The sequence below is a fragment of the Hordeum vulgare genome, chromosome 3H (assembly GCF_904849725.1).
Source record: "Hordeum vulgare subsp. vulgare chromosome 3H, MorexV3_pseudomolecules_assembly, whole genome shotgun sequence".
Taxonomy (NCBI): Eukaryota; Viridiplantae; Streptophyta; class Magnoliopsida; order Poales; family Poaceae; genus Hordeum; species Hordeum vulgare.
The window spans coordinates 533,405,923-533,424,958 of NC_058520.1; the positions used below are offsets into that span (position 1 = coordinate 533,405,923).

General features: G+C 42.9%; 1 protein-coding gene across 1 annotated transcript; it reads right to left on the reverse strand.

Moving 5' to 3' along the window:
• Positions 1–1,106: 1,106 nt before the first annotated feature.
• On the reverse strand, positions 1,107–7,621 carry LOC123444755 (beta-galactosidase 3-like). The gene is made up of 19 exons (XM_045121589.1): positions 7,425–7,621; positions 7,245–7,340; positions 7,038–7,150; positions 6,829–6,895; positions 6,637–6,729; positions 6,409–6,552; positions 5,953–6,041; positions 5,679–5,784; positions 5,353–5,440; positions 5,148–5,266; positions 4,672–4,836; positions 4,257–4,441; positions 3,979–4,082; positions 3,451–3,560; positions 3,060–3,167; positions 2,773–2,883; positions 2,479–2,690; positions 1,887–2,226; positions 1,107–1,471 (listed from the first exon to the last, which is right to left on the reverse strand). Exons 1-19 carry the CDS (start codon positions 7,587–7,589, stop codon positions 1,361–1,363), a joined length of 2,526 nt encoding a protein of 841 aa, XP_044977524.1. The 5' UTR covers positions 7,590–7,621; the 3' UTR covers positions 1,107–1,360.
• Positions 7,622–19,036: the final 11,415 nt, after the last annotated feature.

The following is a 19,036-nucleotide window of genomic DNA, read 5'->3' on the forward strand; positions in this document are numbered from 1 at the left end:
TCTCATTATCCCCTTGCCAAAAGAATCTCGATCGGAAATAATCCAATCTATGTAAGACTCATTTAGGTAATTGAAAGAAAGATATCATATACAGTACCATGTTGGCTAAAACTGAATTTATGAGTACCAATCTTCCACCTAGGGACAACAACTTCCCCTTCCAGCTAGCTAGCCTTATTTGCAAACGTTCTTCGACGTGCTTCCATTCCGCATTCGTCAATCTCCTATAATGTATCGGTATCCCCAAATACTTAATAGGAAATTGACCTTGCTCGCATCCGAATATCTCGGCATATTGAGCTGCTGCATCCTGGGCCTCGCCGAAACAAAACAATTCACTTTTATGAAAATTAATCTTCAATCCGGATAACTGCTCGAATGCTGATAATATTAATTTCAGATTCACTGCTTTATCTAGATCATGTTCCATAAAAAGAATTGTGTCGTCCGTATATTGAAGAATAGATAATCCCCCATCCACTAGGTGTGGGACTACTCCCTCAATTTGGCCGTCTAGAACGAACGTTTGCATGTGTTGATGATATATCGTCACTTACATTTTGAGGAGTTACGACTTCTCCTTCTCTGGTGTTCCCACGGACGGCAGGGGAGGAAACCCTAGCCGCCGCCGGACCGCGACCCTCCTCCCCCTTCCATCCCCTCGTCGCAGCCAGGGCGTGCCGGCGGGCGAAGAAGAAGAAGAAGAGCAAGAGCAAGAGGAAGAGGAAGAGGAAGAGGAAGAGGAAGAGGAAGAGGACGAGGACGAGGAAGAGGAGGAGGAGGAGGAGGAAGAGGAGGAAGAAGAAGAAGAGGGGGAAGAAGAAGAAGAAGAGGAAGAAGAAGAAGAAGAAGAGGAGGAGGAGGAGCTTTTGTGCAATTAGCTAGCATTGCACCCCCATTATTCAAAAACAACTTTCCTATTTCTAGAAATCTGAAATAAATCATGGATGTGTGTCATGTCATGTACATATGTTAAACATCATGAAAAATGATGATAATAAACCATTTTTATGTTCGTAGGCATCTTTATTTGTGTATTTCCCTCGTTTTATCCCTTTTGTTTAGATCACAAATGGGTAAAAGATAGCCATGACTAGATCCGGTGATATTTTGATCCTAAAAAGGAGGTTGACCCACACATATGCATGGGTTGATACATATATACCCCTAGTCACGCCCAAATTTGATTGTTGATGAGCAGATTTGTATAAAGAATCCATAAAAAAACTCACAATAAATCTAAACCTTGCTCTAGGCAAGCTTCCACTTTCACATTGTTGTTTAACTGTACTAAAGCTTTCAAATTTGATTGTTGATGAGCGGATTTGTAGTGGTAGAACCCCTGGCTGAGCATAACTCACTAAGAGCAGTGAGCTTCAATGGCAAGTGTTTTGATGACGTCGGGACATAAATCTTTTCCGAATCCCTTGTCAGCTAGTGAAATCGTACAACTATTGTTGTTCAGACAGGCCTGCAAACAATAAAGGATTGCTCAGGAAATATATACAATGTTTACTATGGTCAATAAAATCTAGATATCTATATAGTGATAATCGCGAAATGATTATCAGAAAACTCATATGGAACTCATGGTGCCCAATGCAAAACAAAAACACAAAAGATGCACGGTAGCTTAGAAATGGAAAATTAAAACTTTTGATTTGTCTAATATAATCCTAGTTGCATCATCACCACGAGCTATAAATGCAGAAGTGTCAGTCATCTAATTCCAAGACTAAATTCATGTGCACTTTTAAAGAAGTTAAATTTGATGGTTCTCGAGTTCTGAGGCAAAGCAGAATACTACTCCCTCAGTCCCAAAATTCTTGTCTTAAGTTTGTCTAGATATAAGACAGGAATTTTGGGACGGAAACTGCAAATGTTACCTCCTCAACAACAGATAGAGAGTCTGGATGGTGACATCTTCCTTGTTGGTAGGACCTGCAAGTTCCACTGGGGTCTCCGAAGCTCGCAAAATTAACTGAAGAGATAATTTTTCCCTTCGGGCAAGACAATTGTGCTTTAGATGCTACTCTTCCATCATCTGTCACACTTTTGTCCCAGGTCTCGAGGTCAACAATAAATGGATAGTTCTCAGACACAAAGGAGCAGATGCTTGTCGCAACTCTTCTTGAGAATGTGATCTTCGTGGGATCCCCACCCTGCTCCTCAAAAACCACGAGGGTGTTCCCTGATGGGTGAAACCATGACCTTGGGACATGGTACCTGACCATAGGTAAAACAGAAATATGAAACACAAAGAGAATAATGGAAGAACATGCTTATTTTTTTAACAAAAAGACTGTAAAGAAGCTCCTTGCAATATGATTAGCGCAACAAACCCAACTTACAAGTACCATGCCTTAAACTTAATTAGGTGGGTGGGAAGGCATGGGCCCCTTTCCGCCACTAAGACATGCCTTAGTCTACAACATGCTTAATTAGGATTGTGGGGTTTTGCAAATGTCATCTCATTACCATCTTTGACTTGGCTTCCCACATCCAGTCCTGCAATTGTCTGGAGAAAATTGTCCTCTGTAGTTGCAGCTGGGAGTGCACCTATCATCAGAAGAACTAGTCCTGAGCCAGTATCTCCCTATGGCATTTCCATTCAACCAGGCCAGGCCTTTCCCCATAGACTGCATATCTAGCCCAATTGGGTCATATCCTTGTGGAGCATCAACATGTACCTAGTAGTAATTATTTTGGATTAGCATACACGTAGTAGGACGTGAAGGATTCATCAAGAATAAAGAGATAGTAGAACATTACCTTGTACCATGTCAAAGGCTGATCCTTTGATGGCTCAGATTGTTGACTCCACCTTTGGTTATTTCCTTGATCAGGCTTGAACAAACTGTAGTGTTCGCCTTCCAACCCAATCTACAAACAAACGCATGAAGGAAGCATGGATGAACGCGTATCTCGATTATCTTAAATTCTAGAAATAGAACTCGGGGTTGAAATATATAGGTGGCTACAGAAATAGCAAAGCAAAAAACTTCCATCATGTAGTAGTCTCAGTAGAAATTTCATATGAAGAATCTTGATGAAAATACCTTGTATGACCACTTATTTGAAGACAAGTCTATGGTTCCATTTTCCATTCCAGAGATGTTCACACTTGTAAGGCCTGCTCCTACCCATTCATAACGGGCTCCTGCATTCTTAGAAAGTACACACAATTCCAAATAGATAAGCACTTTTAACTTGAAATGGCCTCACCTAACCAGTAGTAGTCTCTTATAAAAAAGTGTGTAGACCTGTGGATATCTATGTGACATATGACATATGTGTGCACACAAAACTACATGGGCATGTAAAGAACATCATACATACTACTCCCTCTGTACCCAAAGAATTGTAGTTGGGGAGAACTACCAACTACAATTATTTTGGTACAGAGGGAGTATGATACAATTTTAATCATTTATTAAGGTAGACGCTTACTTGCAATCCAACAGTCATACTCAGTAGTGCAATTTCGTTCTTCCCCATCTTCAAGGTGATGGGTATATGCAGATTGAAACTTGATTTTGAGCCATTACCAAATGCACTACCTGAAAATTGAAGACAACAACTACAGAAGGTAAGTGCAATGACACAACAACTTAAATTGAAGAGGCTGTAAATTATAAGGAAATGATATCTAAGGGTGAGATGGACAATGTAGGATTCAACAACCCTTCGGGAAAAATGTCACATTGATGCTAATGTAAACAAGTGCGCTACTTCTTAAGGATCCATTTAGGATGAATTAGAACTTCAGAAATATCCTAGCGAACGTCCACTCAAATATGTTGATGCTAATGTAAACAATTGCTCTACTTTTTAAGGATCCATATATGATGAATTAGAACTTCAGAAACATCTCAGGAAACGTCCACTCAAAGATATTACTCGCTCTGATCCATATCAATTGTCGGAGGGAGTACTTTATATGATTTCTCAGGATAAAGTAAAAGGTACATATCATACCTATAAGCATATCATTTAGGAAAGCGTGGACACCATGGCCTTTGGAGTCGATATTAAGAATTGGGTGTTTTCCACTTGTGGGGTAACTTCCGTCTACATTAAAACTGCAAATTTCAATAAAATAATCAGTAAGTACAAAACTTAATTGCAAAGGATGGTTCAAACAAACATAAATAAATAATACTAAGCCTCTCATCTTGGTTGATATCAGGCTTACCAACATATCCAAAGCATGAAAGCGTACATGATACATAACATAGTTCTATTATTAGACCAACCTTGTTGTGTGCCACAGGTAGTCAGTAGAGTCTTTTGTCGTATTAATATGGTCTACAAATCCATTTTGTATGAAGTCATTCTTATCCCAAATACCAATTTTCTCCGTGAAAATGCTCCACTGATCAGGTTTCGATGCTTGCAAAGTTTCCGGAACCATGTCGACCATTGAAGTTTGAGATCGAACCTGATGACGATCAACCATCAAACCGAAGTTATAAGTAAGAAAAGGTGGTCTGCTAGATATTGTGTGTCTCAGTTAAGCGTTGAATAATCTTATGTTGGCATTATACTTTTGTCCTTTTCAAGTCCTACGTAACTTTTTGTTTCATTTTATGAGAAGGCTGTTATCCATTTCACTGACAAGGCTAAATGTTTTTTCTTCTTCCAAAAATTATCAAAGGGAAAATCAAATACCTTTGCAGTGTTGTAAACCACACTCTCGCAGTCAGGTAGGACGCTAACTGACCAGGCGGGAAGATCATATTTTCTCTTCCTGAAAGTGACAACTTTGTCCTTTTCTGAATCAATGTTAGATAGGAATGCAACACATCCTCCTGAGTGATCAGTGTAAACATCGGCCTGCAAGCAAAAGTTGACACTATTTATTTCACGAGGCAGCAGACAAGCATATTAGTCCACATGGAGACAAAGATGCGGAATTTTAAAAAAGGGAATGGTGATGTTCAGTAATAGATACATCGAGGTTGACTTACAGTGGTCTGTAATTACAAAGTAGTATGTATGTTATACACACAAGATTGATTTTACTTATTTTTAGAAAAAAAGAACTCAGGCTTGTGTGGTAAGTAAGCATATCAGACATACTAGTTGTATAGATCAATTTAAAACACATATATCACGTATAACCCAATAGAAGACAAAATTCTTACCTCTTGTTGAGGCCCAAGAGAAAATGATGTTGAGTTACCATAAAGCAGACTATGCTCACACAATTTTATGGATTTGTGAAGCTCCCTCAGATGTGCCCATTTTGGAAGTCTCCTAAGGCCTGTAATTCAAATCAATGAACGATTTCAAGACGGTATACTAGGCCTAAGATTATTCGAGGAATCGATAAGAACAATCTAGTCTAACCATATTCATCAATTGGTGCATCATAGTCATAGCTAGTAGTAATGAAGGGCCCTCCAGTAGTGCGACCAAAGTTTGTTCCACCATGGTACTTGAAAGGATAATGAAAATTTGGTCAATTTTCACTAGGATGAAATTATCAGTAGTTTCGCCACCGAGTGAATATGATTTAGATGCTTGATTGTGATTAGCAGAATAAATCCAGTGTCTTTGTCAAGTTAGAAGATGAGATGTGTGATCCATTGTAATTTTAGAAACTTGAATGTGAGTAAGGTTAGAACATGTTTTTCAGAATCAAGTTAGAATATGAAGTGTGTGCAAGGGAATACCACATAGTAATTTTGAACGGTGCCACCTTTTCCAAAGAAACGTGCAACAGAAAATGCAACATCCTCGGCGGGTCTGTGGGGATTAGCTTCACCAAAATTCTGGAACCTGAGTAGAGATGGAAATAAAAGAGAAGCAATGGATTATTTCCTTCAGCTTTTGAGAAAGGTAAAAAAAATATGTACATAATTTGATTTTTTTTGTTCGTTATGGACAATAACAGAAGTGCTTCTAAAGTATAATCAATTGCTAATGGAAATGTGCCAAACGCATTACCATCCAGGCCAATTCTCTGTCCAGATTTTGGGTTTGGTTGGCGAATTTGGCATGAATTGATCGCAATAGAACGAATTACAGGTGTTTATCTGCAAATGTCACATGCATCAATCAATAGATCAGGGAAAAAAGATCTAGCACTGAATCTGTTAAAAACTCTACCAAATAGTACATATGAACTATCAACCGCATGCATGTATAAATCCCAAAATGATGCTAACAGCACAACCATGAGTATTTTTGTTACTAAAAACATAACCCTGGATATTTGTCGGAAGTGCGCACCTACTATCCTGAGATCAGCAGCAGTTCTATGTCACTAGTAAGGAAGTTACAACTACCAATTATATGTTGTTTTGTTATTGTTCTTTCCCCATCATAATTAACAGCTGCAATTTCGGTGATAGTAATGCTGCTGGTGCATACGACAGGAGGCACTAAACGTCAGAAACTAACCACATGATCAGGAGCATCAGACTGCTGGCACATGATCCAAGGGACGCCCGTGTTCTGAGCCAGAGCCATACTAGCCGCCCACGTTGCGTATGCCTTGCCGCCAGCCCCGAATGCTTGTTCGGTACCTTCATACTCATTCTCAATCTGCAATGCACCAATTCAGCCTCAGATCATCTGATCCTGTGCAATCGTGAGGAATGTGTATCGCAAAGTTGATTGAATCGTGACCTGAGCTAGGATGATGTGGCCTCCTTGGGAGGCAAAGAATCGCTCTTTCTTCATCATGTCCACGATTTTCGTTGTGAAGCCCTTCATGTGAGACTGCATCCAGAAGAGAGAAAAATCGCTAGGACTATCAGTTCATCACCCAAACCGGCGAAGTTACCACAAAAATATTACAAGTTCACAGGCCACCCTCACCTTGAATGGCTCGTTGTTGGTCCTGAACACCGTCCCAGGAATGTAATGTAGCCACACCGGCAAGCCCCTAAACCCCACAAAAAGGAAAAGGTTAACGCAGACGCCACAGGAACAAAATCACAGTACATATGCAGAACTACAAGTTGTGCAACCAATGGTAGTAACAATCATGATATCGCAACGGCGATGTGAAGGGGAAGGAAGCGGACCCGAAGTTCCACTCGCCGGCGACGAAGGGGCCGATGCGCAGAATCAGGAAGAGCCCGGCGTCCTTGACGACCCTCGCGAACTGCACCAGATCGAAGCGGTCCTCGAAGTAGTACTGCAATCCCACATGAACATACCCTGGTTTGTGAAGAACATACAGACAGACTAAATGCAGCACAAAAAATGAGGCGACGCGGCGGCGGGCGGACCTTGCCGGGGGCGGTCTCGTGGCCGTTCCAGAAGACGTAGGTCTCGATGCAGTCGGCGCCGCCGTCCTTGGCCTCCGCCACCAGCTTGGGCCACATCTGCGAGCAATCCAAGTTGCTTTTACTGCCGCCACACTGCCACTGCTAGTGCATGAGCTGGGGTGGTGCTGGGAGCGTACGTACCGCGGGGACGCTGCGCGGGTAGTGGATGGAGGTGGAGATGAGAAGGCGGCGGCGGCCGGAGATGATGAGGGAGCGGTGGTCGTACGTCACGCCGGCCGCGGCGACGACGAGCAACGCATGCAGCAGCTGGAGCAAGGGGAGCAACCGGCCGGCGGCGGTGGCCATGGCTAGAGTCGAAGGTGGTGCCGTAGGCCGTAGCAGTGTAACATGTGTGTGGGCAGTACGGCGGGGCGGTGGTGGTATAAATAGAACAGTGGGTTCTCTCGGTACGGTGTGCCGTGGCAACTGTGGAACCGGCAGTTTCACACTGACACTGTCCTACGGAGTCCAGACTTCGCTCCCTGACGTACTCGCGAAGAAGGAAATCAGCCACGGCCACGCAGTCAGGTACGTCACACCGTTCGATGGCGCCCGGCGATGGCCGGCCAGGCTGCGCCATGGACAAGGGTACAAAACGTCGCGTTCGGCGCTCGGGGCGCTCCGTGAGCGACCCGCTGCTGCAATGTCCAGCAGGAACGCCTCCACGGCGACGGCGTCATCAGGCTGCAACCCGGTGGTGGATGGATACGTGAACGAAAGTGGCTAGGAAAAAAATGTAAAGAAACAGTGCGAATGAATAAATGTACATAATTTCAGATGGAAGAAGTACAATAATGCTAGACCTACAAAAACTTACAAAAGGTTTACTTAACCTTCCAAACTAATTCTTCTCTCCTTCTGATTTTCAATAGGGGAGAGGCCCATCATCCCCCAATTATCAATCACAATTATACATATCAGTTCGTACGTAAAATCTTTAAGTAAGCCTTTGTAGATGTAGGCATGTAGCATTACTTGAAGAAGTACATGTATATACCTAATGAAGAGGCGCATCACACAAATGTGATGCTTACTACGGGCGTGATTGGATCAATGCATCAGTTAGAATAAGAAGATGCGACTCCTGAGGAGAGAAACCGCACATCGGTTTGTTAAGCAGATATTATTTCTATACCAAAATAAATGTCTCAAGCAAAATACAACTTTGCATTAGACCTAGTATAAAGTTGAGACACTTATTGTATTTTCATAATTTAGGAAGAATTAATTAAATTCTAACACCCCTTTAATTTCTACTTCAATTATGTAGAATCATCATGTTGAAAATCACTCCTTCAAAAAATCTGTAGGAAAAAAATATGAGGAGATACATACAATAACAACAGCAAAGCCTTTAGTCCGAGACAAGTTGGGATAGGCTAGAGGAGAAACCCATAAGATCTCACGACCAACTCATGATTTTGGCACATGAATAGCAAGCTTCCACGCACCCCTATCCATGGCTAGTCCTTTGGTGATGCTTCAATCCTTTAGATCTCTCTTTACGGACTCTTTTCATGTCAAGTTCTGTCTACCCCGGCCTCTCTTGACATTATCAGCATGCTTTAGCCAACCGCTATGCACTGGGGCTTCTGGAGACCTACGTTGAATATGCCCAAACCATCTCTGACGATATTGGACAAGCTTCTCTTTAACTGGCACTACCGCAACTCTATCTCGTATGTCATCATTCCGGATTCGATCCTTCCTTGTGTGGCCGTACATCCATCTCAACATGCACATCTCCGCCACACCTAGTTGTTGCAGATGTCGCCTTTTAGTCGGCCAACACTCAGCGCCATACAACATAGCGGGTCGAACTGCCGTCCTATAGAATTTGCCTTTTAGCTTTTGTGGCACCCTCTTGTCATAGAGAATGCCAGAAGCTTGGTATCACTTCATCCATCCGTCTTTAATTCGATGGTTCACATCTTCATCGATATCCCCATCCTTCTGCAACATTGACCCTAAATAACGAAAGGTGTCCTTCTGAGGTACCACCTGCCCATCAAGGCTAACATCCCCCTCCTCCCCGTGCTTAGTCGTATTGAAAGCGCACCTCATGTACTCGGTCTTAGTCCCACTATGTCTAAAACCTTTCGATTCCAAGGTTTGCCTCCATAACTCCAACTTCATGTTGACCCCCGTCCGACTATCATCGACTAGCACCACATCGTCCGTAAAGAGCATACACCATGGGATATTTCCTTGTATATCCCTTGTGACCTCATCCATCACCAAGGCAAAAATATAAGGGCTCAAAACTGACCTCTAATGCAGTCCTATCTTAAACGGGAAGTCATTAGTGTCGCCATCACTTGTTCGAACACTTGTCACAATATTATCGTACATGTCCTTGATGAGGGTAATGTACTTTGCTGGGACTTTGTGTTTCTCCAAGGCCCACCACATAACATTTTGTGGTATCTTATCATAGGCCTTCCCCAAGTCAATGAACACCATATGCAAGTCCTTCTTCTGCTCCTTATATCTCTCCATAAGTTGTCGTACCAAGAAAATGGCTTCCATGGTCGACCTCCCAGGCATGAAACCAAACTGATTTTTGGTCACGCTTGTCATTCTTCTTAAACGGTGCTCAATGACTCTCTCCCATAGCTTCATTGTATGGCTCATCAATTTAATTCCACGATAATTAGTACAACTCTAAACACCCCCTTGTTATTGAAGATTGGTACTAATATACTCCATCTCCATTCTTCTGGCATCTTGTTTGTGTTGGGGAACGTCGCATGGGAAACAAAAATTTTCCTACGCGCACGAAGACCTATCATGGTGATGTCCATCTACGAGAGGGGATGAGTGATCTACGTACCCTTGTAGATCGTACAGCAGAAGCGTTAGAGAACGCGGTTGATGTAGTGGAACGTCCTCACGTCCCTCGATCCGCCCCGCGAACAATCCCGCGATCAGTTCCACGATCTAGTACCGAACGGACGGCACCTCCGTGTTCAGCACACGTACAGCTCGACGATGATCTCGGCCTTCTTGATCCAGCAAGAGAGACGGAGAGGTAGAAGAGTTCTCCGACAGCGTGACGGCGCTCCGGAGGTTGGTGATGATCTTGTCTCAGCAGGGCTCCGCTCGAGCTCCGCAGAAACGCGATCTAGAGGAAAAACCATGGAGTTATGTGGCCGGGCAGCCGTGAGAAAGTCGTCTCAAATCAGCCCTAATTGCTCCATATATATAGGAGGAGGGAGGGGGACCTTGCCTTGGGGTCCAAGGGACCCTCAAGGGGTCGGCCGAGCCAAGGGGGGGAGGACTCCCCCCCCAAACCGAGTTGGACTTGGTTTGGTGGGAGGAGTCCCCCTCCCTTCCCACTTCCTCCCTCTTTTTTTTTCTTTTCCTTTGATTTCTTATTCTTGGCGCATAGGCCCCCTTGGGGCTGTCCCACCAGCCCACTAAGGGCTGGTGTGTCTCCCCAAAGCCTATGGGCTTCCCCGGGGTGGGTTGCCCCCCCCCCCCGGTGAACTCCCGGAACCCATTCGTCATTCCCGGTACATTCCCGGTAACTCCGAAAACCTTCCGGTAATCAAATGAGGTCATCCTATATATCAATCTTCGTTTCCGGACCATTCCGGAAACCCTCGTGACATCCGTGATCTCATCCGGGACTCCGAACAACATTCGGTAACCAACCATATAACTCAAATACGCATAAAACAACGTCGAACCTTAAGTGTGCAGACCCTGCGGGTTCGAGAACTATGTAGACATGACCCGAGAGACTCCTCGGTCAATATCCAATAGCGGGACCTGGATGCCCATATTGGATCCTACATATTCTACGAAGATCTTATCGTTTGAACCTCAGTGCCAAGGATTCGTATAATCCCGTATGTCATTCCCTTTGTCCTTCGGTATGTTACTTGCCCGAGATTTGATCGTCAGTATCCGCATACCTATTTCAATCTTGTTTACCGGCAAGTCTCTTTACTCGTTCCGTAATACAAGATCCCGCAACTTACACTAAGTTACATTGCTTGCAAGGCTTGTGTGTGATGTTGTATTACCGAGTGGGCCCCGAGATACCTCTCCGTCACACGGAGTGACAAATCCCAGTCTTGATCCATACTAACTCAACTAACACCTTCGGAGATACCTGTAGAGCATCTTTATAGTCACCCAGTTACGTTGCGACGTTTGATACACACAAAGCATTCCTCCGGTGTCAGTGAGTTATATGATCTCATGGTCATAGGAATAAATACTTGACACGCAGAAAACAGTAGCAACAAAATGACACGATCAACATGCTACGTCTATTAGTTTGGGTCTAGTCCATCACGTGATTCTCCCAATGACGTGATCCAGTTATCAAGCAACAACACCTTGTTCATAATCAGAAGACACTGACTATCATCGATCAACTGGCTAGCCAACTAGAGGCATGCTAGGGACGGTGTTTTGTCTATGTATCTACACATGTAAATGAGTCTTCATTCAATACAATTATAGCATGGATAATAAACTATTATCATGAACTAAGAAATATAATAATAACTAATTTATTATTGCCTCTAGGGCATATTTCCAACAGTTTGCCCGAAAAATGAGGTTGAAAAGTTTGGTTAGCCATACTATCGCTATGTCCCCGAGGCCTCCCACACCTCAATGGGGATACAATCTGGGCCCATCGCCTTGCCTCCTTTCATCCTATTTAAAGCCTCTTTGACTTCTGACTCCTGGATTCGCCGCACAAAACGTCTGCTAGTCTCATCAAAGGAGTCGTCCAGATCAATGGTAGAGCTCTCATTCTCCCCATTGAACAGCTTGTCAAAGTACTCTCCTTGTTCTTCACCAAGAATTGCTCTTGCTCCGTCCTTGATGCACTTGATTTGGTCAACACCCTTGTCTTCCTCTCTCGAATCTTGGTCATCTTATAGATGTCCCTTTCGCATTCCTTCATGTATAACCGTTGGTAGAGGTCCTCATACGTCCGACCCCTTGCTTCACTCACGGCTCACTTTGCGTCTTTCTTTGCCATCTTGTACTTCTCTATGTTGTCTACACTCCTATCCAGATATAGACATCTGAAACAATCTTTCTTCTCCTTAATTGCCTTCTGGACATCATCGTTCGACCACCAGGTATCTTTTGTTTCTCTTGTACTTCCCCTGGACACTCCGAACTCCTCTGAGGCCACCTTACGAATGCAAGTCGCCATATTCATCCACATGTTGTCTGCATCACCTCCTTCCTCCCAAGGACCCTCCTTAATGACCCTCTCCTTAAACGCATGAGCTATCTCCCCCTTGAGTTTACACCACTTCGTTCTAGCGACTTTGGCACGCTTGTCCCACTGGACACAAATCCAAAAGCGGAAGTCGGCAACCAAAAGCTCATGTTGAGGGTCAACACTCTCTCCAGGTATCACCTTACAGTCTAGGCATGCACGCCTGTCTTCTCTTCTTGAGAGGATGAAATCAATCTGGCTAGAGTGTTGCCCGCCACTGTAAGTCACTAGATGTGATTCTCTCTTCTTAAAGAGGATGTTACCTATGATCATGTTGTAGGCTAGCGCAAAGCTTAAGACGTCTTCTCCTTCTTGATTCTTGATGCCATGGCCAAATCCCCATGCACCCCTTCAAAACTTGTGTTGGATGTGCCCACGTGGCCATTGAGGTCTCCTCCTATGAAGAGCCTCTCGCCAATCGATACACTCCTAACCATGTCCTCCAAGACTTCCCATAACTCCCTTTTGGTGTTCTCATTGTGGCCTACTTGCGGGGCATATGATAACATTAAGAACTAAGTCCCCAACTACCAGCTTGACTTAATCCGGTCCCCACGTCTCTTGACGTCTACCACTCCATACCTGAGGCTCTTGTCGATCAAGATGCCTACTCCAATATGTCATCAAAAACTCCTTTCAAAAAGTCAGTAAGAAAATAATTCTGCTTCGTTACAACCCCTGAAACACACTAACAAATAAGATATTTGCATACCCCTTTATAATAAATGATAGCATGGTCTTTTTAAAAACTATGTCGCACTGCCATCCATGTACAGTGTGATGGGCCGATCCATTGTCCGATGTTGTACACATGTATGATCATTTCGCCTAGTAAAATAATGTCGCAAAAAGAATAGTGCTAGGTGAGGATTCGAACACAGGACCTCCTCGTGCAAAGAGCAACATGATAGTCAGTACCTAATAAGCGCTTGTGACTATTTAGGCAATGGAGTGTGTTTTAAAACAAGCTAACGGTAGCGCTAGATCCTGAAAATAAAAATGAAACATTTCTTTTTTGAAAAAAGTGACTGTTTCTTAAAACGTAATTTTTTTGAAACTCGGTCTTTTTTTTAAACTCTTGAAGTATTTTCCAAATTTTGAACATTTTTAAACGCGGACGGGTTTTTTAAACACGAACAAAATTATAAGAATAGGAAGTATTGTTGTGGACATTTATCTAAAACACAAATATTTCTTGAATTTTGAATATTTTTCAAAAACACAAACATGTATGGAAACATGAACATTTTTTGAAAAAAGGCAGGTGGTGTAGCGAACTTGTTTTTAGAAGTGACCATTTTTTATCATTTCCTTAAAACATGAACAATTTCGAAATTCTTGAACAACTGTTAGAACGCATATACTTTTCTAAAATGGGAAGGCTTTTTGGATTTGAAACAAATTTTAGAACAAGAACATTAATTTATAGTTTATAGAATTTGTTTCACCACGGGAACAACATTTCGGAATATCGTTTTTTTTTTGAAAATTTAGATATATGAAAACAATAAAACATAAAAAACTAAACTTGAAGAAAATTAATTAATGAAATATAAAAACGAAAAATTAAGAAAAGGAAAACGAATAAAGAAACAAAATATCAAATGAAAAACTGAGAATAAAAAACCAGTTTAGGACAAGCCAGATACTATAGCGCAAGCGGATAAACCACAATTTATTGCAGGGAGCTGCAAATAGGGACTTACATCATATTTGGTGCCGCCAGTTTTTTCTCAAATTTATGAATCTTTTTCAGTTTCGTGAGTTTTTTATTTTTTTAAAATCAGTCAATTTTTTCAATTTTATTTACAAAACTGGCAAAATATTTGTAAAGGTGAAAATTTGTTATAAAAAGATTCACAAATTTGACAAAAAGTTCACAAATAGGTAGATTGTTTTTTACAAAATCTGTGAAATTGTTACAGTTTTTTACGAAAAAATATATGAACTTTTTCAAATAGGGGAAGCGCGTAGGTCGGCCCGACATGTGCCAGACTGGAACGATGTCATCGCCTAGTTGGCCCAAGAACTAAAAGTTTTTTTTTTCTATTTTTTCGTTAATTCATTTTTAGCTTTTCTGAACTTTATTATTATTTTGACAATCTGTTAAAAAGTTTTAAGTATTCCTTGGTATACCAAAATTCTTGTTGTCTTCAAACATTTTTTACAAACTTTAAAAATGTTTCCATTTTCATGCTATTTCACAAATTTAAGAAATATTTGCATTAAAAAAGTAGATAATTAAAAAACAATACGTGGTTTGAAATTAGTCTCTAATATCAATTGTTGGGGATTTGCTAAGATTTTTGGAAAATGTGTTCAATTTTAAAATTTTCATACATATATTAAAATTTCAAAATTATTGACTAATTTAAAGAAATGGTTAGGACATAAGAAACTGTACATGTTGATTGATAATGACAAAAATTCCCAATAACTGAATCGGTGAAATTACAGAAAAACTGCATGCTTACTCATGATTTCATGCCTGGTTTTAATGATTTTCAAGACCTTATGTAAGTTGCTCGCGTGCGGTCATTTATCGGCCTCTTTTGACCTAGAAAATTCTAAAAAATACAAAATGATAGATATAGGTATATAAGAAGAGAAGCGGTAGTTTTTACAAAATTCTTAACTTTCGAAGCGACTTAGAGCATCTCTAGTTGATCCCGTAAAACCTCGTACGACTGCACTTTTCTAGCTGATTTGCGGTACGGTAGAAAAATATGGCCCGACCAGGTGTGGTAAAACATTTGCGGGAGGCCCGTAAATCGCCCTCCATTCCAGTGTATATGACGGCTTTGGGTTGATTTAGGTATTTGCCCGCCTTTTCCTCATCCTTCTCTGCAAATTGTCTCCTCTAGCGAGAAATCAATCAAAAATCCCGTGGTGTTTTGCGGCGCCGCTTTCCACCGGACGCTGTCAAAGATGTTGTATGCGGGTGCCGTCATGGTGGCCGAGGGGGGCTCGGCGACAGCAAGCGCCGCACTGACGAGGAGGTCGTGACTTCCTGCCTTCATCCTCCGATGGACGAATAGCGCAAGGAGCAGGCACGGGTCCACGGCGCAAATTCCCGTTGTGCCGGCGCGAGAAACTTCCACCACCTAGGCAGGATCGAGATCCGACTCGATCTGGCCATCCTGTGCCTCAGGACGGCCGAGCGCAAGCATGGTTCGAGGCGAAGAAGGTGGTCGCCACATGCTACGAAGCTGCAGCGGCGAGGGTCCTGGGGATGTTCGTGTTGGAATTATGCCCTAGAGGCAATAATAAATATAGTTATTATTATAATTCCTGTATCAAGATAATCGTTTATTATCCATGCTATAATTGTATTGAATGAAGACTTATATACATGTGTGGATACATAGACAAAACACTGTCCCTAGCAAGCCTCTAGTTGGCTAGCCAGTTGATCAAAGATAGTCAGGGTCTTCTGATTATGTACAAGGTGTTATTGCTTGATAACTAGATCACGTCATTAGGAGAATCACGTGATGGACTAGACCCAAACTAATGGACGTAGCATGTTGATCGTGTCATTTTGTTGCTACTGTTTTCTGCCGTCAAGTATTTGTTCCTATGACCATGAGATCATATAACTCACGGACACCGGAGGAATGCTTTGTGTGTATCAAACGTCGCAATGTAACTGGGTGACTATAAAGATGCTCTACAGGTATATCCGAAGGTGTTTGTTGAGTTAGTATGGATCGAGACTGGGATTTGTCACTCCGTGTGACGGAGAGGTATCTCGGGGCCCACTCGGTAATACAACATCACACACAAGCCTTGCAAGCAATGTGACTTAGTGTAAGTTACGGGATCTTGTATTACGGAACGAGTAAAGAGACTTGCCGGTAAACGAGATTGAAATAGGTATGCGGATACTTACGATCGAATCTCGGGCAAGTAACATACCGAAGGACAAAGGGAATGACATACGGGATTATAAGAATCCTTGGCACTGAGGTTCAAACGATAAGATCTTCGTAGAATATGTAGGATCCAATATGGGCATCCAGGTCCCGCTATTGGATATTGACCGAGGAGTCTCTCGGGTCATGTCTACATAGTTCTCGAACCCGCAGGGTCTGCACACTTAAGGTTCGACGTTGTTTTATGCGTATTTGAGTTATATGGTTGGTTACCGAATGTTGTTCGGAGTGCCGGATGAGATCACGGACGTCACGAATGTTGTTCGGTCGACCCCCTTGGGAGTCCTTGGACCCCAAGGCAAGGCTCCCCCCTACTCCCCTTATATATACAGAGGTTTTAGGGCTGATTTGACACAACTTTGCCACGGCAGCCCGACCACATATCTCCACGGTTTTACCTCTAGATCGCGTTTCTGCGGAGCTCGGGCGGAGCCCTGCCGAGACAAGATCATCACCAACCTCCGGAGCGCCGTCACGCTGCCGGAGAACTCATCTACCTCTCCGTCTCTCTTGCTGGATCAAGAAGGCCGAGATCATCGTCGAGCTGTACGTGTGCTGAACGCGGAGGTGCCGTCCGTTCGGCACTAGATCGTGGGACTGATCGCGGGACGGTTCGCGGGGCGGAACGAGGGACGTGAGGACGTTCCACTACATCAACCGCGTGCACTAACGCTTCTGCTGTACGGTCTACAAGGGTACGTAGATCACACATCCCCTCTCGTAGATGGACATCACCATGATAGGTCTTCGTGCCTGTAGGAAAATTTTTGTTTCTCATGCGACGTTCCCCAACAGTGGCATCATGAGCTATGTTCATGCGTAGATGTCTTCTCGAGTAGAACACAAACGTTTTTGTGGGCGGTGATGTGCTGCCCTCCTTAGTCTTTTCTTGATTCCGCGGTATTGTTGGATCGAAGCGGCTCGGACCGACATTACTCGTACGCTTATGAGAGACTGGTTTCATCACTACGAGTAACTCCGTTGCTCAAAGATGACTGGCGGGTGTCAGTTTCTCCAACTTTAGTTGAATCGGAATTGACCGAGGAGGTCCTTGGATGAGGTTAAATTGCAATTCATATATCTCCGTTGTGGTGTTTGTGTAAGTAAGATACGATCCTACTAGATACCCATGGTCACCACGTAAAACATGCAACAACAAAATTAGAGGACGTCTAACTTGTTTTTGCAGGGTATGCTTGTGATGTGATATGGCCAACAATGTGATGTGATATATTGGATGTATGAGATGATCATGTTGTAATAGTTAATATCGACTTGCACGTCGATGGTACGACAACCGACAGGAGCCATAGGGTTGTCTTTAAACTAACGTTTGTGCTTGCAGATGCGTTTACTATTTTGCTAGGATGTAGCTTTAGTAGTAATAGCATCAGTAGCACGACAAGCCCGATGGCGACACGTTGATGGAGATCATGATGATGGAGATCATGGTGTGACGCCGGTGACAAGAAGATCGTGCCGGTGCTTTGGTGATGGAGATCAAGAAGCGCATGATGATGGCCATATCATGTCACTTATGAATTGCATGTGATGTTAATCCTTTTTGCACCTTATCTTGCTTAGAACGACGGTAGCATTATGAGGTGATCTCTCACTAAAATTTCAAGACGAAATTGTGTTCTCCCCGACTGTGTACCGTTGCGACAGTTCTTCGTTTCGAGACACCACGTGATGATCGGGTGTGATAGACTCAACGTTCACATACAACGGGTGCAAAACAGTTGCACACGCAGAACACTCGGGTTAAGCTTGACGAGCCTAGCATGTGCAGACATGGCCTCGGAACACATGAGACCGAAAGGTCGAGCATGAATCGTATAGTTGATATGATTAGCATAGAGATGCTTACCACTGAAAGTATTCTCGACTCACGTGATGATCGGACTTGAGATAGTGGATTTGGATCATGTACCACTCAAATGACTAGAGAGATGTACTTTTTGAGTGGGAGTTCTTAAGTAATATGATTAATTGAACTAATTGTCATGAACATAGTCTAATGGTCTTTGCGAATTACATGTACCTTGCGCTATAGCTCTACTGTTTTTTATATGTTCCCATAGAAAATTTAGTTGAAAGTTGATAGTAGCAAACTTTGCAGACTAAGTCTGTAAAACCGAGGATTGTCCTCGTTGCTGCGCACAAGGCTTATGTCCTTAATGCACCACTCGGTGTGCTGCACCTCGAGCGTCGTTTGTGGATGCTGTGAACATCCGACATACACGTTTCTGATGACTACACGATAGTTCAGTGGAAAGTACTTAATGGCTTAGAAGCAAGGCGCCGAAAACGTTTTAAAACGTCACGGGACATAAGTGATGTTCTAAAGAGATGAAATTGTGATTTCATGCTTGTGCCCTTGTTAAGAGGTGCGAGACCTCCAACAAGATTCTTTGTCCACAAAGTAAAGGAGAAAAGCTCAATCGTTGAGCGTGTGCTCAGATTGTCTGAGTACGACAATCACTTGAATCAAGTGGGAGTTAATCTTCCAGATGAGATAGTGATGGTTCTCCAAAGTCACTGCCACCAAGCTGTGAGAGCTT